This window comes from Balaenoptera ricei, chromosome 3 (assembly GCF_028023285.1).
Source record: "Balaenoptera ricei isolate mBalRic1 chromosome 3, mBalRic1.hap2, whole genome shotgun sequence".
In the NCBI taxonomy this organism is placed as follows: domain Eukaryota; kingdom Metazoa; phylum Chordata; class Mammalia; order Artiodactyla; family Balaenopteridae; genus Balaenoptera; species Balaenoptera ricei.
In genome coordinates, this window is record NC_082641.1 from 133,388,236 (window position 1) to 133,409,510 (window position 21,275).

The 21,275-nt window shown below is 39.3% G+C and overlaps 1 protein-coding gene across 1 annotated transcript in view; it reads left to right on the top strand.

Moving 5' to 3' along the window:
* The window catches only part of SGCD (sarcoglycan delta), a 420,920-nt gene that overhangs the window by 296,896 nt on the left and 102,749 nt on the right, over positions 1 to 21,275 (top strand). The window contains exon 6 of the mRNA XM_059917584.1: positions 12,535 to 12,607. Within this exon, the coding sequence (XP_059773567.1) occupies positions 12,535 to 12,607 (73 nt within the window). The remainder of the gene's footprint in view (positions 1 to 12,534; positions 12,608 to 21,275) is intronic.

A 21,275-nucleotide genomic window follows, 5' to 3' on the forward strand; every position in this document is an offset into this window, starting at 1 on the left:
GGAGTAGACTCCATCTCAAGAAACCACTTTCTTTGCTCATCCATAAGAAGCAACTCCTCATCCGTTAAAGTTTTATCATGAGATTGCAGCAACTCAGTCACGTCTTCCAGCTCCACTTCTAATTCTGGTTCGCTTAATATTTCCTCTACATCTGCAGTGACTCCCTCCACTGAAGTCTTGAACCCTTCATCCATGAGAGTTAGAATCAACTTCTTCCAAATTCCTGTTAATACTGATATTTTGACCTCTTCCCATGAACCATGAATGTTCTTAATGGCATCTAGAATGGTAAATTCTTTCCAGAGGTTTTCAGTTTACTTTGCTCAGATCCATCAGAGGAATCACTATCTATGGCAGCTATAGCCTTATGAAATGTATTTCTTAAGTGATAAGACTTGAAAGTCAAAATTACTCCTTGTTCCAGGGGCCACAGAAGAGATGTTGTGTCAGCAGGCATGAAAACAAGATAAATCTCATTGTACATCTTCATCAGAGCTCTTGGGTGACCAGGTGCATTGTCAATAAGCAGTAATATTTTGAAAGGAATATTTTTTTCTGAGGAGTAAGTCTCACCAGTGAACTTAAGATATTCAGTACACCATGTTGTAAACAGATATACTGTCCTCCAGGCTTTGTTGTTCCATTTATAGAACACAGGCAGAGTAGATTTAGCATAATTCTTAAGAGCCCTAAAATTTTAAGAATGAGAAATGAGCAATGGCTTCAGCTTAAAGTCACCAGCTGCATTAACCCCTAAGAGAGTCAGCCTGTCCTTTAAGCTTTGAAGTCAGGCGTTGACGTCTCCTCTCCAGCTGTGAAAGTCCTAGATAGCATCTTCCAATATAAGGCTGCTTCATTTACACTGAAAATCTGTCATCTAATGTAGCCACCTTCATGAATTATCTTAGCTAGATCTTCTGGATAACTTGCTGCAGTTTCTACATCAGCACTTGCTGCTTCACCTTGCACTTCTATGTTGTGGAGATGGCTTCTTTCCTTAAACCTCATGAACCAACCTCTGCTAGCTTCAAACTTTTCTTCTCCAACTTCATCACCTCTCTCAGCATTCATAGAATTGAAGAGAATTAGGGCCTTGCTCTGGAATAGTCTTTGGTTTAAGGGAATGTTGTAACTGCTTTGGTCTTCTCTCCAGAACACTAGAACTTTCTCCATATCAGCAATAAGGCTGTTTAACTTTCTTATCATTTGCGTGTTCACTAGAGTAACATTTTTGATTTCCTTCAGTAATTTTTCCCTTGCATTCACAACTTGGCTAACAGTTTGACACAAGAGGCCCAGCTTTCAGCCTGTCTTGGCTTTTCACTTGCCTTCCTCACTAAGCTTAATCATTTCTAGCTTTTGATTTAAAGTAAGAGATATGTGACTCTTCCTTTCACTTAAACCCTTAGAAGCCATTGTGGGGCTATTAATTGGCCTAATTTCAATACTTTTGTATCTCAGGAATTAGGGAGGCCCAAGGAGAGAGAGAGACAAGGGAACAGCCGGTCGGTGGAGCAGTCAGAACACACGTAACATTTAACAATTGAGTTCGCCATCTTATATGGGCATGGTTTGTGGAGCTCCTAAACATTGATAATAGTAACATCAAAAATCACTGAACACGGATCACCATAACAAACATAATAATAATGAAAAAGTGAGGAATGTTGTGAGAATTACCAAAATGTGACACAGAGACACGAAGTGAGCAAATGCCGTTAGACAAACGGCACCAACAATAGACTTGCTCAACAGAGGGCTGCTACAAACCTTCAATTTGTGGAAAATGTAATATCAGTGAAGCTCAATAAAGTAAAGCACGATAAAATGAGGTATGCCTGTAGTCAGGCCCTATAGCTATTGGAATTAGACACTCAACAAGCAGTGGCTTAAACAAATCAGAAGTTTATTTTTATTACGTAATGATAATTCTGGATGTAGGCTGTCCAGAGCTGTCACAGCAGGTCAGCAACAGCAGAAAGCGACCAGATTCCTTCTATCTAACTGTATCTTAGATAGAATATCAGCTATCCAACTGTAAAAACTCCTCTCAAATTGTAACACGGCCTATATGCCCTACATGACCTTGCCCCTTGCCCTCACCAATCTCATTTTACCACCGTCTTGCTCCGCCCACTCAGGCTACACTGATGTTATCATTATTCCTTGAAAGCCGCATCCTCCCTCTTGTCTCCGGGCCTTCGTACATGTCCTCCTTCCAGATGTGCTCTGTCCACCCGCCTCCACCTCAGCTGTCTCTCTGCCTGCCTAATTCCTCTTCCTTCTTCGTTTCCCCAGGAAGCCTTCGCAGATCCTTCCATACTATGGCAAGCCTCCCACTCGATGCTCCGTCAGCTCCCTGTCCTACTTCCGAGTATTTACATCAGTGTTCCTCACCCTTTTTTCCAGTATCACTCTTCTAAGGAATCATTTCAGTCCTTTTTCTCCCTAATTGCACCCATCCAATGGAATTTTAGTGTCATAGATACTGTATATCTATTTATGTATATTTGTGCTTTATACATGAATGGGTTAAGATTTATTCTGCCCTCCAAGACCAATTTTTGTACCTTTGGGGGCTACATTACCCTCATTGAGAATGCATGGTTTATGATAATTTTTATCAAAAATCAATTTAAATTTGTTCTTGAATATCTTTCTGTCTAGCTATAATAAACCTACATAAGGGCAGAGATCTGAGTTTCAAACTGAATATTGCCTTAGTATTGTGCCATGCACATAGTAGGTAATTGTTAAATATTTATAGACAACAAATATTCTAACACTTGGAATGGCTGTAGATTTTATGTTTTTTGATCCCTTAGGGAGGAAAGTCTGAACCTGTTTTCCCCACCAACCCATTTATGGAGTAGGCCCTCCATAAATATTTGTCAAATGAATTATCTGTACTTTGAGGTTAGGCGAATCTGTCCTAGTTCCTAAAAAGAAAATATTTCATACGTATCCTAGAAACAACTTGTAATGACTACAAATGTTCTGCGTTAGCAGTTTATTAAATGCCACCAGCAGCCAGGGAGACACAAGGGGATTAAGTTACTTCAAGTGACTTTTTCCTATCAAAGTTACTGTCTTGCATCTGTCTGTTGCTCATGTGTGGGGATGGCTTTCAGAAATTGACAGCCCCCTTCAAAGTGGTTAATCCTGAAATAAGTGGAACCTCTGCAACCTCACTGATTACTCAGTTCACTTTAAACTGTTGATTAAACATAACCCAACTCCCTCCTTGAAAAGAATTTTTCACTGCATAAGACTATTATGGGAAAGTCAGAAGTTCACGTTAGGAGTTAAATCCAAAAGCACTGTTTCTGTGGAAAATTCTGAGGAAATTTCTGTGATCATTTCTCTCACAATTCACTTATACCTATCCTGGATAATGTGCTGTAGATGAGATTAGTTTTCAGGAAAATGGGTCTCACTCAGATATCATAGCATGTTTAAGTATCAAAGTGTAACTATGTCGGGAGCCTAGACTTACAGAGGCAAAAATCATTACCTCATGTACTTTAGAAAGATTTTAAGCAATAGGAGATATATGAACTGTGTTCAGCTAAAACATTGGAGTAACCAGAAAATTATCTTTCACAGAAGACAATGTTCATTATTCAAAGAATTATTACATTATTCATAGTGTTTTTTAAAAATGCTTGTAAACACTGTGAGAGACTTAAAAATTTTCTTTGTCATGTTGCCTGTACCTTCACAGGAAAAATATAGCTGGATTCATAGCGGCTTCTTGTATTAAGTAAAGGCAATTTCAACTGAAATTAAAATATCAAATGTCAAAGAAGCTAGATTTTATTGGAGAAGTGTAAGGTTGCCGTGGGCACAGCTGGCTTTGGGTGTTAATCACTTGGCTTTGACCTCAATTTCAGATCTTCCCATGGGCCCTGTGGTCATTCTCTGTCTCCCTCTTGTCCAGGACGTCACTAGATCCCATTGGTTTTCCTCTTAACATATTTCCTAACCCACCTGCACTTCTCCGTCCTGGCTGCCAGTTCTTTAGTCCAAGCTGTCATCATGTCTCCTCTGCTTCTCCTCATTTACCTTTGCCCTCTTCAAGTGTGTTTTCCACGATACAGTGTCTCAGACAGCTCAGGCTGCTGTAACAGATACCACAGACTGGGTAGCTTAAACAGCAGACATTTATTTCTCACTCTTCTGGAGACTGGGAGGTCTGAGATCAGGGCACCAGCATGGTTTACTTCTGGTGAAGGTTACAGTTGGAGCATGTGACTTTTAGGGGGACACAAATACGCAGACCATAACATGCAGCCACAGTAATCTTTGAAAAATGCCAGTTTGCTCAGGTCTGCTTAATACCTTCACTGTGGAACTTCCCTAGGAGTCCAGTGGGTACGACTCCGTTCTTCCACTGCAGGGGGCGTGGGTTTGATCCCTGGTGAGGGAACTAAGATCCCGCATGCCGTGTGGCACGGCCAAAAAAGAAAAAAACCTTCACCGACGCTCTGCATTACCTGGGCCAACCCACCTCTCCAGTCTCACCCGACACTGCTCGCCCTTGCTAAATATGGTCTGGCCACACCAATCTTCTTTACTGACCTCAGCTTCCCAACCCTGCCACCTTTGCATAATCTCTTCTACCGTTCCTTCCCCCTCTTAACTAGGTTGTTCCTAATCACTTAACAAATATCAGCAAAACTTCACTTTTTCAGGGAAACATACCTGACAGACCAATCTATGACCCCAAGTTTTATACTTTCAAAGACATGTTTGATTTTCCTTTCAAGTCCATATCACCATTTGTCACTATTGTATGTTATTTCTGAGTTTATTTAATTACTGATTCTTTGAACTAGCCAGTGTACCCTACTGGAGAGTACTACAGTCTACTGGTCTATAAGCTCCATGTCTCTCTGGTTCACCTCTACAGTCCCCTGCTCAATACGTATTTGTTAAATACATTTAACTTTGGGTTTATCAAACCTACCATGCTCCTCTTCTGGTCCATTGGGTTCATCCAACCAGGTTATCTGGAGGTTCCTAAAACATCAGGGCTGGAGGTGGCCTCATGGACCATCTAATCCCCACCCCCACTTTGTACAACAAATGGGGAAATAAGACCTGAGGGCAAATGGCCAACAGTCAGCCATAAGCTTATGTAAAATCAGCGCTAAAAATCAGGTCTTTGGTTTCCCAGTTCTCTGATATTTCAGGAAATTGAATCATTCTTTCTCCCATTTTCTTTTCTTTAACATCTTTGTTGAAGTATAATTGCTCTACATTGTTGTGTTAGTTTCTGCTGTATAACAAAGTGAATCAGCTATACGTATACGTATATCCCCACATCCCCTCCCTCTTGCGTCTCCCTCCCACCCTCCCCATCCCACCCCTCTAGGTGGTCACAAAGCACGGAGCTGATCTCCCTGTGCTATGCGGCTGCTTCCCACTCGCTATCTATTTTACATTTGGTAGCGTATATATGTCAATGCTACTCTCTCACTTCGTCCCAGCTTACCCTTACCCCTCCTCGTGTCCTCAAGTCCATTCTCTACATCTGCGTCTTTATTCCTGTCCTGCCCCTAGGTTCTTCAGAACCAATTTTTTTTTTTAGATTCCATATATATGTGTTAGCATACAGTATTTGTTTTTCTCTTTCTTACTTACTTCACTCTATATGACAAACTCTAGGTCCATCCACCTCACTACAAATAACTCAATTTTGTTTCTTTTTATGGCAGAGTAATATTCCATTGTATATATGTGCCACATCTTCTTTATCCATTCATCTGTTGATGGGCACTTAGGTTGCTTCTATGTGCTTCCTTCTCCCATTTTCTTATCACCATTTTTTAGATTGATATCCTTTCTCTGTTTTATAATCTAATATTGGTATGAAAATAGAGCCTTATCAAGTAAAATATGGTTGTTATTAAGGACTATCATTCAGGATATATCCACCCAAGCAACAGGAATTGGAAAACTTAGAACGCTGACTTCAAACAGTGGTCATCAGATATTTTAACTCACATATGGAACCTGTTAAACATTTTAGCTCCATGGTTTTAACCCAAAGATGATTTTTAGTCTATTTTCATTTATATAAAAGCATTTATCATAATTATGCCCATGTTAATGAATGTATGTCTAGAAAGAATTTACCAGAGCAAACTCCATTAAGCTAGTTTAATTCCTTCATCAATTTTCTAAACAGTACTCTTAAACCATGTCTGCCCTTTTTAAAAGCTTTTCTTGAAATTAGTGTCTGTAAGAGTAGTTCTTTTCTGTGTACAACAAAGATTTGATTTATCATAAATTTCTTAAACTCCAGTGTTACTAATTATAACTTCTATCATGGTAATTTTTTCTTTTGTGTCTTATGTTTCTCTCAAGTCCAATTTTCCTGTATCATAATTTGCAGATCTAAAATTTTCTTCCAGTATTTAGTCCATGGCTATTTTCAACAGGTACAGATTTAGACACTTTAATGTTTCTTATTTTTATACAATTGAATTTCCCCAGATCAATGAAGAGTTACAAACCAGGTTTTTGGATTTTTTAGTTATTCTCATCTACAGTAAATTTTGTTCTTCACCATTTTTTCTCTTATGAGGTTTATTTTCTGGTGATTATTTCTACCAGTTAATTGTAGTTTGAATTGGACAAACGTCTGTCTGCATTTATTTGCTTCTTCCTTAAACACTGAGAACATTTTTAACATTTTCCTTTGATATCCCAGGGTTGCTCTGTTTTCCTGGTAGGGAATGGAGGTGGCTAAAGATAGTCTTCTGTTTAGATTAGATTGTTACCTTATGAAATTTTAAATTTGGGGAGAAAACACTTTAGCACTGACACTTCTCATCCCATCCCTCATTTTACAGTGAAGGAAATCAAGGGCCAGAGAGAGTTATGTGATTTGCCCAACATCACAGAGATAGGACTGGATTTCAGAGCTCTTGACATCCAGGACACTCTGAGGGAAAAGCATGACCAAACTGACCTCTGAACTTGAGCATACTTTCTAGAGAGGAGAAACTGACTTTTTTGTTACTATGGCAACAAAGTGCATTAGAGATTTTTTTGACGAGTTTACTTCCTACCTGTGCTAGTAGGAAAAAAGAGCCATTGAGCTGATCTTTATGATGATTCAAAACACTTTAGAAAGATCCTGTCACACGCTTTATAAGTTCCTGATTGATTGTGTGGAATTAAGTTACTGGGCAGAGAACCAGCTAATGGAAACACATTGATGAAATCATTTCTGAGGGACATTAAATGGAACTTAAAATAAAGCTGAAATGGCTTTATGGATTTTTTCACCCCACCTGTTTATGAACATTTATTGCCAGTAAATTAGATCGTGTCAAAAGAAGGAATCAGTAGGCATGGCTTTAATAGAAACCTTTTTGAAATAATAAAATTGAGAATAATTTATTATCTAAGAATGGATAGAGGATGGGATGGGGGAATTCATCCTGATGGATGATTGTCCACTCTGCAGCTTTTGGGAAAGTGAAAAATGGTGTGGAAATCAGAAATCTGTTAGGACTTGGAAAGAAATGGTCTTTTTGAAATGTATTAATATCTCATTTCATTGCACATGGGAATTATTTTTAGAAGAGGAGTGATAGGGGATTTAGCAGGTGTTACTTGAGACTATAAACATGGGTATTCGTTCATGTTTCATAAAAATCTGAGCAAGTAGAGAGTTACTTAATCTGCTGAATGAGGGTCTAGAGTAGGGTCAAGGGCATCAGTTTCAGAGCTGAAATGCTTTAGTTCAAATCCTGGCTCCCCCTCTTCACTGTGTGACCATAGAAACATTTCTTGACTTCTGTGAATCTCACATTCCACAACCGTAATAACAGAAATTAATAGTCCCTCCCTCAAAGGGTTATTCTCATGATCAAATGAAGACAGTTTCAATAGTTTCTACTTTGTAGTAAGTGCTTTTAAAATGTTATTTTTTAAGAGTCATAGAGGACCCAAATAAAGAATAGGGTTCATGAACATTTTAGTACTAGTAGTAGTATTTTATTAATTGTCATTTGATGATTGCTATGTACCAGAGATCTCATTTAGTCTCCAAGATCCCTGGGAGATGAGGGTACTACCCATATCTCTTTCTTTCAGAGAAGGAAACTGAGCGTCAGAGAGATTCATGCCCAAGGTCACTCAGCTACTGAGAGATTTTGATAAGTTCCCCTGAGAAGTCACATGCATGTGTCTGTCCTCCAGTATGTATGGGACATGTGGACCCCTGTGGCCGAAGTCCAGCAAAAAATCAAAGGGCATCTGGTTGGATGATGGAAGCTAAAGGAGCATGAGTGTCTTGCCCTTCACTTTCATCCACAACCAGAGCCTGTCAGTTACCCATCTCCTCCACCTGTCAGAGCCCATCCCCTCTGGATTTTGCTCGCTTGCCATTTAATGAGTGCCACATTGGCCTGGCACTGAGAAAACAAGGCACTAGGGCGCTGGGGCTAAATGTGGGTTCTTTAGTCAGATGCCTGGATGTGAGTCTCAGCTCTAGTGCCCACTGGCCATAGGACCATGAGCCCCACATGTCTTTAGCCCCAGTTCTCTTATCTATAGGATAAGCAGGTTCCTTGGTCTGGGAAAGAGAACATAAGCCTTCTGATCTTATTCTACTTTAGAGAGATATTTCTGTTCAGCCCAAATAGCATTCCTTTATAAGCATACTCCTTTATTTTAGTGGTATAGTTAAAATGCACCGGGGTGTGATTTTAGACATTCATTTAATATGTGAGGTATGAGGAGTTTTATAGCAGTAAATTAGTACTCCCATAAAAGTGATAGTACTAGTTGAATTGAGTCCAGGAGGAGTCTTGGGAGCCTAAAGTTGAATCTGGTTATATTCTATATAAGACCTTGCCCCTGCCCACACAGAGCTTACTATCTAGTTGAAGAGATAAGATGAATGTCTGCGAGGTAAATCCCAAATAGTGTGTGCTCAGTGACTAATGAGTGTACGTAGTCATCTTACAAGTACTTGTTGAGTGCCTGCTCTGTGCTAGACAACGAGGATAGGACAGAGAGCAAGACGCACTCCTAGCCAGGAGCACAGCGAATGCACTTGCAGGTCAGAGAGCTGAGGATCCAAGCTCAGGTGTTCAAAGGAGACCATGTTCTTTCCACAAACACAGATAGTGAGCATCTGTAATGTGCTGGATGACTTTATTGTCACCCTTTTTCCCCCTTGGCCTTGCTTTCAAAGGGTGGCAGAGCTCAGCGCCCCCCGCTGCAGTAGAGCAGTTCCCTCTTGAGCCTAGTATAGCCAGAAGTAAGAAGTAAAGTAGCAGATGAAGTTTTGTCATTGTATCTGACAAATAAAGAAACAGGCTCAATACAGAGTTTGGATGGGATAAAGAAAATGGCCCGAGCTTTGGAGGTTCATTTTTCATAAGAGCCGGTCATTCCTCATATTTGGACAACTGGTCTGAATAAGTGTAATCTATGTCCTACTGTGTGCACCTACTTGGTACAGTCACCAAAGTTGCAAAATAGATCTTCTTTGACTTCAAAGATCTTATAAAATGATGGAAAGGGTGGGCATGAGAAAGAGGTGAAACATTAAGTGTTACAGCATTCTAGAAACAATTCAAATAATGAAAGCTGTCCATGGGCCATACTCATTGCCATATGGGTGAGTCAAACAATTATGGCTGATTTGGAAAGAGGTAATGCTCTTTCTGTTGCAGCTTTCATGGAATTCTCGGTAGAGGTAGAGGAGATTTGAGCTGACACTAGGGAGTAGAGACAATGTAAATAAACAGAAATAACTCTCCTCTCCTTATTGAGATATATAATTGTTCCTTTAAATATGTAGATATAGATATTTTTAAATAGAGCTCAAATGGCTAAGAACCAAGCATCTCTAAGAATGTCAAAGAGAAGTCCCTGTTAACTACAGTAGCAGCAGAAGGGAGTTGTTCAGTGACAGACAAGATGGCACTGAGAGATGGCTGAGGGCATGGTCTTGGGTTTCACACAGCTTAGAGCCACCTTCTGATGTGTCAGTCACTGTCCTGTGACTTCTGCAAGCCTGTTTTATCCACGTGGCAGCCTCCACAATGCCTTTGACCTAGGTGCTCCTCAAAGGATCCCAAAAATGTTGGAGAGGGGAAATGGACATTCTGCAAAACCAAATGTAATACATATGTAACAAAAGCTACATTATAATTTGTAATCCACCCCATTCTTACTCAGTTACTGTATTAGTCAGAGTTCTCCAGAGAAACCGAACCAATAAGGTCTATACAGAAAAAGAGATTTATTGTAAGAAATTGGCTCACACAATTATAGAGGCTGAGAAATCCCACACTCAGCTGTCTGTTAAATGCGGACTTAGGAAGGCCAGTGGTGTAATTTAGTCTGAGTCCAAATGCCTGAAAACAAGGGGAGTCAATGGTGTTGATTCCAGTCTAGGTCTGCAGGCCTGAGAACCAGGACCACGGACAGCAGGAAAAGATCAATGTCCCAGCTCACAGGGTGAGGCAGGAAGGGAGGAATACTTCCTTCCTCCACTTTTTTGTTGTATTCAGGCCCTCATCTGATAGGATGATGCCCACTTACATTGGAGAGAGCAAACTGCTTTATTCAGCACACCTATTCAAATGCTAATCTCATCTGGAAACACCCTCACAGACACATCCAGAAATAATGTTTAGCCAAATATCTGGGCACCTTTTTTTTTTTTTTTAATTTATTTATTTATTCATTTATGGCTGTGCTGGGTCTTCGTTTCTGTGCAAGGGCTTTCTCTAGTTGAGGCTAGCGGGGGCCACTCTTCATCGCGGTGCGCCGGCCTCTCACTGTCGCGGCCTCTCTTGTTGCGGAGCACAGGCTCCAGACGCGCAGGCTCAGTAGTTGTGGCTCACGGGCCTAGTTGCTCCGCGGCATGTGGGATCTTCCCAGACCAGGGCTCGAACCCGTGTCCCCTGCATTGGCAGGCAGATTCTCAACCACCGCACCACCAGGGAAGCCCTGGGCACCTTTTGATCCTGTCAAGTTGACACATACAATTAACCATCACAGTTATCAAGAACACAGTAAAGTTTCAATCACTAGAGCAAAATAAATAATATATACTTAATAAAACAGTGAACATTCTTACAAAATTTACACCAAAAAATGTATTTAACGGGGCTATGGGTACATTTTGAAATGTACCTGTATATTTGAAATGATGTGATTTGGGATCTTGGAAAGTAGAAATGTCTACGGGCAGAGAACGATCTTAAAGGTCCCCACATGGAGCGTCTCTATGCCAACTGGAACTGTCAGTTTTATGGGGTTGTTGCAGGGAATAAATGAGATGTATCTATGATGGTATCCAGCAATGTGGTAGTCACTCAAAAACGTTAGCTGAGAATAATAGTTATTATTCACCAGAATATTCTTTTAGTGACCATATATTATTCTAAGGCAGAAAAAAAATTCTGATTTTACTTACAGTGGTCTATTACTCATATCAAAAAGATTAAATATTTCCATAGTTGCTACAAAAGCCAGGAAATCAGTTCATTTTCCTAGAGTCAGTATGTTGGGAGAAACCTGGATTTGGAATAACAGTGGTTAGTAGAGGATTTCTAGACATTATAACAATGCAAGAGGATTCTAGAAATTCACACATGAATGCAAGATATTATTCCGTCCCTTCTTACAGCATCAGAGAAGCACACTGAGCATATAAAAATAAACACCTTTACTTCAGGATACTGCCTGGCTAAGTTTAATTGAAAAACAAATATCCAGTGCAATTGTCTGTGATAAACTGAGGCTTAAATGATTTGAAGACACTTTGGGAGCAGACAAATTAGATAATCACAATCTTTACGGCTGGAAAGGTTCAGCTGATGTTGACAAGTTATAAAGATAAAAGCTTATAGCAAAGTCAAGAGCTAAATGTGTAGATTGGGTCGGGGATCAATGTTAATACTCAAATTGTAAAAGCACTGAACTTCAAATGATCCCTCATAGTGTTCTAAGTTTTCAAGATTATCGTGTAAAACTTGATTTACTGAAAAACTTTGGCTTAATTGTCTTTAGGCAAATACCTTACAGTCTTACAGTATTCTCTACCATCTAACCCATTTCTTAGATGTTGTATGTGTTATGTGATTTGTGCCCCATGCTGCAGTAACAGAATTTCATCTGCTGGTTTTCAAAGCACTTCCAGTTGGGTGACTGTTAATAGTTTATGAGAGACATGAGTCAGACCATGCCATTTCTAGGCATCTTTTTTTTTTTTTTTTTTTTTTTAAGCCAACATGGAATTTGCCTCATGGCCTCACTCTGATCTCAACAAGAACACATTCAAAAGAGTTCCTTGTTTTTCCAAAGGCTGTTTGCATAAGTTGATTGAATGCTCTCCTAGCACGGGAGACCTGCCCTAGAGCCAGGGGCAGAATAGCTGTGTATTGGGTTGTATAGAGGATTCCCTGCATTTAGCTGCATTCATTATGCTGACTGTGCCTCCCAGTGACACATCCAACTCTCCAACCTCTGTTTGCTTTTTTCTTTTGTTTACAGGAGCAGAGGGCACAGTGTTCCCTAAATCTATAGAGACACCTAATGTCAGGGCAGATCCCTTCAAGGAACTAAGGTAAACTTCTGAGTATGGTTTGCATTGATTAAGTGGCTCTTTGCTCTCTTTGTGCAACTGGTTGATGATGCATTTTGAATATCTATGATGTAACAGTATCATGAGTATATGAACTGGGAGAGATGAGAAAGGATGTGAAGATAAGCTCCAACTAAGAGAAAATTTTCTCTGAGGACTTAACGTTGAAAGTTTGGAGGAAGTGGTTGCCAGTCTTGGAGTTGTGAGATTTAGGATTCATTCATTTGCGGTGTGTATTTCCTGATGTATTTTGTGGTACCAAAATCCTCTCCAGTTAGAGAACTAATCAGTAATTGGTGCTGATCAGCCCAAAGAAAAGTGGTGTTTAAAAGAAGCTGAACTGTAAATACAATACTTTTTTTTTTTTTTTCTATCTAACAAGCTCCCCATTTTCTGGCATGATACGGTGCTAGAACTACTTTCTGTGGGTATTCCATGTACTGGTGTTAATCAGATATCCATAAGCATGCTGTTTTTAGCAGAAAAGGGCTCTGCGATGCCATGTACTTACCACCAACAACTTATGGAAAGCAAAAAGGAACAATAGACATACCAACGGACAAATAGACAGAGATATAGCCTAAAAACCATCCCTGCCACCAAAGAACTATCCCCAGCCCTCCAAATGAAACACATATAAAATGGTATGATGATACAAATATAACTTTAATTTTCACTATGGAATTAGAGCCATGAAGAATTCAGTGAATATTGGCTTTCTTCATTTCTCACAGTTCTTTTAATTAAGAACAATCATAAATCCTCATAAATAGCCCTGAATAACTCTTGCATAAAGATGTCAACTGTAAGCAAACGCACCTGTGTTGCACACGTCATACCTTCTCTTTCACAACCAGTCCCGAGATCTCTGTTTTGTGAAAACAGCAGCAGCCACGTTGGACCTTGCATTTCCCTAAACAGAAACATGTCCTCAGTAAGTGGAGAATATATCACCTCATTACAAAACCGTAGCATTCCTGCCAGGCCTGTAAGTCTTTATGAATATAGGGAAATAAATCGGGCCAAAGGAAGAGGATAATCAGTGGGGAGTGAGAACCTTTTCTTAGCAAAATCCCGTATACAGTGGGCTATATTTTTAAAATTACATACCACATTGTGACGTTTTACATGTTACTGGAGTAATCATTTTCACCAGGTCTTCCAGAGGCCAGAAGTTGCGTGACTCTCTGTCATTTAGATCCTGGGTTTCATATTAATGTGCTAAAGCTGGAATCTTTTAAGCAAATCCACCCAAGGAAATGTGCATTTTAGGACCCTGAGAGAGCTCATTCTCTGAGAATGCACTGAATCCTTGTGGCTATGATGTAAGAACTCTTTCAAGCAAGCTAATGGTTGGCCCGGTTCCCTGTCTTTTCACAGTCTTCTTTAGGAGCAGGGGTTTTTATTTGTGGGGGAGGGGGGGTTGTTTTTTACAGAACTAGTGAATGATTTGTGCTGATCAGCCCAAAGATAAGTGATGTCTAAAAGGAGCTGAACTCTATCATGTACTACAATGTTCATTGCAGCTCTGTTTACAATAGCCAGGACATGGAAGCAACCTAAGTGTCCATCGACAGATGAATGGATAAAGAAGATGTAACACATATATACAGTGGAATATTACTGAGCCATAAAAAGAAATGAAATTGAGTTATTTGTAGTGAGGTGGATGGACCTAGAGTCTGTCATACAGAGTGAAGTAAGTCAGAAAGAGAAAAACAAATACTGTATGCTAACACATATATATGGAATCTAAAAAAAAAAAAAAAAAATGGTTTTTTGGTCAGAGGTTCTGCCACAAAGCACCATTTAAAAAAAAGTTCCAGAGGGATGGAGAAGCCAAGTGATCACATTCTAGGCTCCTGACTCAGTTCAGGCTATTACGCATCAACACAATCTGAACAGGGGCAAACAAAAGACCAGCTTAAGAATTAGATACTGAAGTCTTTTTGTGCTTCCTTTATTTATTCTTAGACTGACTTCTCAGATAAACAAGTAAAACTTAAATATCCATCCATGTCCCTCAGCTACTCAATCAATCAAACATGAGAAAAATAACATCTATTTTAGAGACCTTCTCTTTTGGGATAATTTTTGTTTCCTCAAACCCCTTTCTTGGCTGCTGGAGGGTTTTTTTGTTTGTTCTATTGTTGTTTTCTGTTTGCTTGTTTGTTAATGAGAAGCAAATTTTGGGTCTCTGACGTTTCTTCCTGGAAGATCTCAGCTCCCAGCTAAAGAAATGGTAGCTTCCTCTCTGTGAGCGTTTTGGTTCACTGCTTTTCTTATTAGAGTTACTATAGTTACTATATTTGCAGTGTTTGCTTAAGAGGTTTGTAAATAATCCAGGGTTGAGCTGAAAATCACAAAAGAGGGTTGTTTCTCTCCAGACAAATAAGGAGTGTTGGTAAGGTCTGCGCCCAACACCAAACTCGGGCGTATTTGTAGACTCTGCTGCTGCAGGGCGATTCTGAAATCATGACGTGTGGCTCTAGATTCAAGACTATACTTAAAAATATACCAGGCACTACCGCCATCCCTCTAAATAAGAAAAACTAACTTTGAATAGAAACTGGATTTGAATAAATTCATGATCTTAAAATTTGAATATTTTAAATGTTCACTTGTTCACACAGTTTTTTTTTCCCCAAAGTCTATGTAAGACAAATGGAAAAAATGCCTGATCTCAGGCTGTGCCTGATCTGAGACTGGAAATAGGCCATTCCGTTTGACATAGGTATTTTCTGTAAGAACAGAGACTACCTTTGAATGACTACCTTGCTCTAAGCATTCTTTTCAACTGTGAAGTTTCCTTGTAGGATTCTGATCCTACCAGAATGGGAAATGGACTATGAAATCCTATTTCCCAGATGTATGCCATGACAATTGTAAAGGAAAGGAAGAGGGTTATATGGACCAATGTACACAGACAGCCAACTCTGTTCCCCTAAATATCACTAAAATCTTGGAAGGAACCACAAAAAAGCAAGAAGCCAGAAGGTCTTCATAAAAGAATTCTTCATCAGCGGCTGTGCTGATATGCTTTTACTCTACCTTCAATTATAACAAGGGTGGTGACCTGATTTTCCATTTCATTGTCTATAAGGAGCTGTTTCGCAAGTGTTTTTTTCAGATTCTTTTCCCATATAAGTTATTACAGAACATTGAGTAGGGTTCCCTGTGCTGTACAGTAGATCCTTGTTAATTATCTATTTTATGTATAGTGGTGTGGATATGTTAATCCCAAACTCCTAATTTACCCCCCCCCCACAACTTGGTAACCATAACTTTGTTTTCAAAGTCTGTGAGTCTGTTTTGAAAGTAAGTTCATTTGTATCATGTTTTTTAGATTCCACATATCAGTAATATCATATGATACTTGTCTTTCTCTGTCTGACTTACTTCACTTAGTATGATAATCTCTAGGTCCATCCATGTTGCTGCAGATGGCATTATCTCATTCTTTTCTATGGCTGAGTAATATTCCATTGTGTATATGTACCACATCTTCTTTATCCATTCCTCTGTTGATAGACATTTAGGTTGCTTCCATGTCCTGGCTATTGTAAATACAGCTGCAGTGAACATTGGGGTGCATGTGTCTTTTTGAGCTATGGTTTTCTCTGGGTATATGCCTAGGAGTGGGATTGCTGGGTCATATGGTAGTTCTATTTTTAGTTTTTTGAGGAACCTCCATACTGTTCTCCATAGTGGTTGTACCAATTTACATTCCCACCAACAGTGTAGGGAAGGTTCCCTTTTCTCCACAGCCTTTTCAGCATTTATTGTTTGTAGACATTTTGATGACAGCCATTCTGACTGGTGTGAGGTGATACCTCATTGTAGTTTTGATTTGCATTTCTCTAATAATTAGCGATGTTGAGCATCTTTTCATGTGACTTTTGGCCATCTGTATGTCTCCCTTGGAGAAATATCTATTTAGATCTTCTGCCCATTTTTTTGATTGGGTTGTTTGTTTTTTGGATATTGAGCTGCATGAGCTGTTTGTATATTTTGGAGGGTAATCCGTTGTCGGTCGCTTTGTTTGCAAATATTTTCTCCCATTCTTTTCGTTTTGTTTATACCAAGTATTTTTTTTGACACTTTATTAAGAGTCAAGGCATGTGATAAATACTTGAGATGTAGAGTTAAATGAGTACTCAAATAATTTACAGTTAAGGAGAATAAGACAGAAAGGAACCTCAAAATACAAGGTAATGAAATCTAGGATAGATGTATGAACCAAATCAGAGGAAACACAGAGAATTACAAAACCTACTTAAGAGAGTTAAATAAGGCTGCCCAAAGGAAGTGACATTTTAGTTGCAAGAAGAAAAAAGGTAAAACCCAAAAGTACACCTCAGAATTCAAAAAGTGTGGTTCTCTGCAGCCATTTAATGTAAGGGAAAGTACCCCAACATATTTCTCTAGCTCCCAAGAATGTTACTGTGTTATTGACAAACATGAGGGATTGTAATTTCCTCATGACAGTTGTGTTCTTTAAAAAATTGTGTGAAGGCAGTTTCAAATGTGGTCGCAAAAGACTAAAGATTGTTACAAGCTTCAAAAATCAGAATGTAATTCAATTCAGAACTGAAAGATTCACTGATAGCAAACCCATTCTATCACTGCAAGCCCCAAATAAATAAGGCATTACTTTGTTACTGTTTATTTTTCTCCATAATATTACCAGGGTTTTAATGATAAAGCTGAAAAATTGTGATACATCTGTTACTCCCAATAATGCACTTGAATGTTTTGCAAAAATTTTTTTTTTAACTGGGTAGGTACTCAATCTGGCTCCTTTGGAAATATGTGAATTTACAGTTTGTGTGTCTTATAGGGAAACAGGGATTAGACAAGCCTCCCACAAGTTGACAAAAATGAATTTATTCATTCTTTAATTGTATTTTAAAATGTCTATAGCCAGCTAAGTATTTATTGGCTCTCAGTGGTTTATAAATTTAAGTGGCAAGAACAGTCTGTCAGAGCTTCAGGGCTCATTTAATTTGAGGCTTGGCAATCCTTCTCCACTTCTTTGTCCTCTTCAAAATTCACAATACCAAAAATAATGGATCGACAGTCTGATTTTAAAAAATGTACACACACAGGTAAAGAGGGAGACACACACACACACAAAGACAGAAATACAGAGAAAGAGCAGGTGGGAGTGGGAGAAGGGAGAGAAGAGGCAAGAAGCTGTGTATTGAGCTTTTAGCTATGGTACATGGTGAAAGGGGGAGTACCATTGTGGAAGAAATCTTTAAATTTTCTCCCTTTTAAACATTTTGCAGACATGTTCTGTAATTTTCTTCCCTCTCTTCCACCCCCAACTCCATATACTTAGACTAAGGTTTTTTTGTTTTGTTTTGCATGTATGAGATTTAGAATTATTTGATCATATAGCACAAATATTGAAGTGATTCAAAGGAGAAATGAAAAAAAATATGTAGTGGACCAAATAATAGCTGTTACTTACTCCAAGGCCTTAAAAAAATAGAATAATGGTGAAGCAGTGTCCCTGTTGGTCAAGAGCCTGTGCTTTGAAGGTATCCTGCTCTGGCTTTGAATTTGGTACCCATGCCTGTCTGCTTTGTGAACTTGGGCAAGTGTCTTAAGCTCTCCTAGCCCCAGTGCCTAGAATGGAGGAAAAGCTCAGTGAATACTAATTCAACACATGTTAGCTATTGGGAGGACAGGCAAGCAGCTCTCTCTCTCACAGGGACACAAGAACTCACATGGGATGGGAGTTCCCAGAGTTTAATATTTCTTTAACCCCTAAAAAGTTTCCATCAAATCATGGTGACCAACAATTATTTCTCAATTAAAGACAAAAGGAAAAAATTATTGAGTACTTCCATCTACTATTAACTGCATTTTATATAAGAGAAAGGATATAAGAAGACATAATATAGAATAAAAGACAGTCTCATAATTGAATACAAGACAATCTCATTTAACTATATTAACATGTCATTGTATTGCCTCCATTCTCTCATTTTGCCAAAAAGGCTAGTGACTACCTTACAACTCTTCTCTTCACACATTTAATAGTGCCTGCTGAGAAAAAAAAAAATGAAGATCTGAAAGCCACAGGCTAGGGCTTAATGAGGCCCACTTGACTTTAAAATTGTCCTGTTTGAAATCCCAAAACTATTACATCTTGCATCTTCCAAAACCAGTCAATACATATATATGTCCCTTTTCTTCCTCTTCCTCCTATATTCCAACATGCCATCATTATTCTCTCTTTTTTTTTCCTATTAGTATCAGCACTAGAGTTTGAATTTACCTCTGTATTTCCCTTTTCTACCTTATCCCCAACCTTTCCCCAGGTGCCTTTCAGCATGGTTCTATTAGTAAATATAAGGAGAAGCACAAGAGGTAAAGGAAAAGTGATACTTCCGTATTTGAGGTATCGCCACCTTTCCCTTTCCCTTGTTTATCAAAAGCTCTTATTTTGCACATGTAATAGAAATTACAGCTTAAAGATACTAAACCCATGAGTCTGTATTCATCTCCTCTGTACATTATGATTCTACCATTAGAGACCAGGGAATGATAGATGGCAGATAACATCACAGGGAAAGCTGAGGCTAGGACATAGGGGAAGTCCCATTCAGACAGGAAGAGGAAGTAGAAATCTCCTCTGTTCTGGTCTCTGGTGAATTGTGGGAAGAAGATGACAGGAAATGTAGGAAAAGCAGGTGGTCAAATATATGTCCTGATGACCTTTCTTCTCTGGGTCATGGAGGGAAGAAACCAATTAAGTAAATTTTAAGGAAAGGCAAAAGCAAAGGGTCATTGTACAGTTTCATTTGGGATTCTAGGAGGAAGCCAACTTGTAGGGTGGTTTCACAACCCCCTGGAAAGAGAGGAAAAGAGGACCTGGGTCAACACTCTGGAATCTCTGTTAATTCCAGGGGTGGGGGAGGAGGGAAGGCAGTTCATAGAAGTGTCCATGTGGTGTGTTGAGGAATGCACATGGATAACTGATGGTGCAGACTGGCTGGCCCTGGTGAGCGTCCCTGCAGTGGGGCTGAGGGCTCCAAAGAAGACAGTCCAGTTTGGTGCATTGGGAGACCTGCCCGGGTCTCAGGGTCTACCAACACCATTCAGTCCCGACTCAGTGGATACTGCTGGAGCCCAGAGAGAGTTTATTCAATGAGGACTTGGGCATGGGAGTCTAGCCTGATGCAGATCAAAACAGCATCTCCTGGAGTCTAAACTTGCTCTGTTCCTGTCACCACGTGGTCACATAAGCCGCCTTCTGCCATATCCATAATGATATCTGAAAGAGGGAGAGGAAAATTTAGACTAATTATTATCCTAATGGGAAAGTCGAAACTTTTCAATTACAGAGAGGATGCCAGAATAGGTTTTTTTTTTTCCCCAACAATCCATAAGGATAAGTTTGAGAGAAAAATTAAGTCAGGTAAAAACAATAAAGAAATGCCATTTGTTTTCGTGGATGAGCATGGTTTGTACATTGGCCAGCTTGCAATACAGGGTATCATTCCAGTCACAAGGTATCTTACGTGACTTTGCCAAGCTTCCAAGTCTGTGAGTCTCGCCCTCTGTCTTGCAGGGACCACTGGGTATGAGCAAAACGAAAAGGTGCTTTCAGAATCCATCATCAGATGCCTGCGATTAGTGTTCATTTCGCTGCAAGTTTTGAGTGAGCATTGATTGGAATTGTAGTCCAGATCTGATGCTCTCAACATACTCCCCAAAAGTGGTCCTGGATTTTTAATCTTTTTAAACCAATAGGATATTGGGGGAAATGCCTTAATAACCAAAACAAACCAAATGCCTTAATAACCAAAACAAGCCTCTCTCTCAAAATCATTACTGGACTATCTACAAAAGCTAGAGCCATCAGCCTTGTTCAGTGAGGCACCTGATGGTCCACTAATGGCCGGCCCATTTTTGTCTGAATTTGAGAGAGGCAACTCAACACATTGTTAACATTATCTAAGACAAGTGGCTTTTATTTAAAAATTAAAATTATATCCTTTTGATCCATTGTTTAACTTAAGGGTTTAAAATGTGAAAAAAATATCATTTAGCAGGTAAAACCATAACTGGCAGGGGTGTATAAAATTGCACTTTTATCCGTGTTGTCAGGGCAGGCAGGACATCATGAAATAAGTGCTAACCTCCCAGCCCTTTAGAGCACAATGGCCATGTGTGTATATCTGCCAAAATTCCAGAGTTGGGGCTCCCTTCTGCCTCAACACAGAGCAGCCTGACTTTATTATTGTTTCTATCTTGATTTAAATGTCAGCAGCTGCCATGTATTATGTAAAATGTGTGGGGTAGATTGTTCTATTATTTTGAAAAACACACAATTGCTTTAGAATCTCTCTTTTTCCCCCCAGTAGGATTGCCCTGCTGTGTGGATAGACAGAAAATCTTGTTTAATTACACCTTCATGATCCTGGCTTGAAGCCAGCCTTATTTTATTCCAATTATAACCTTTTCAAAACAGAGAGTAATGGGAGTTTAGAGGAACAAGCTGACAGTTTTTACCTGAAATAAGTTGGGAACTAGAAGTAAATTAAAAAAAATTAAAAAGCCAGACAGCGGATTCTTAGTCCAGAATTTTCCATGGTTTGTTAAAACATACAGTTGACCACTGAACAACGCAGGG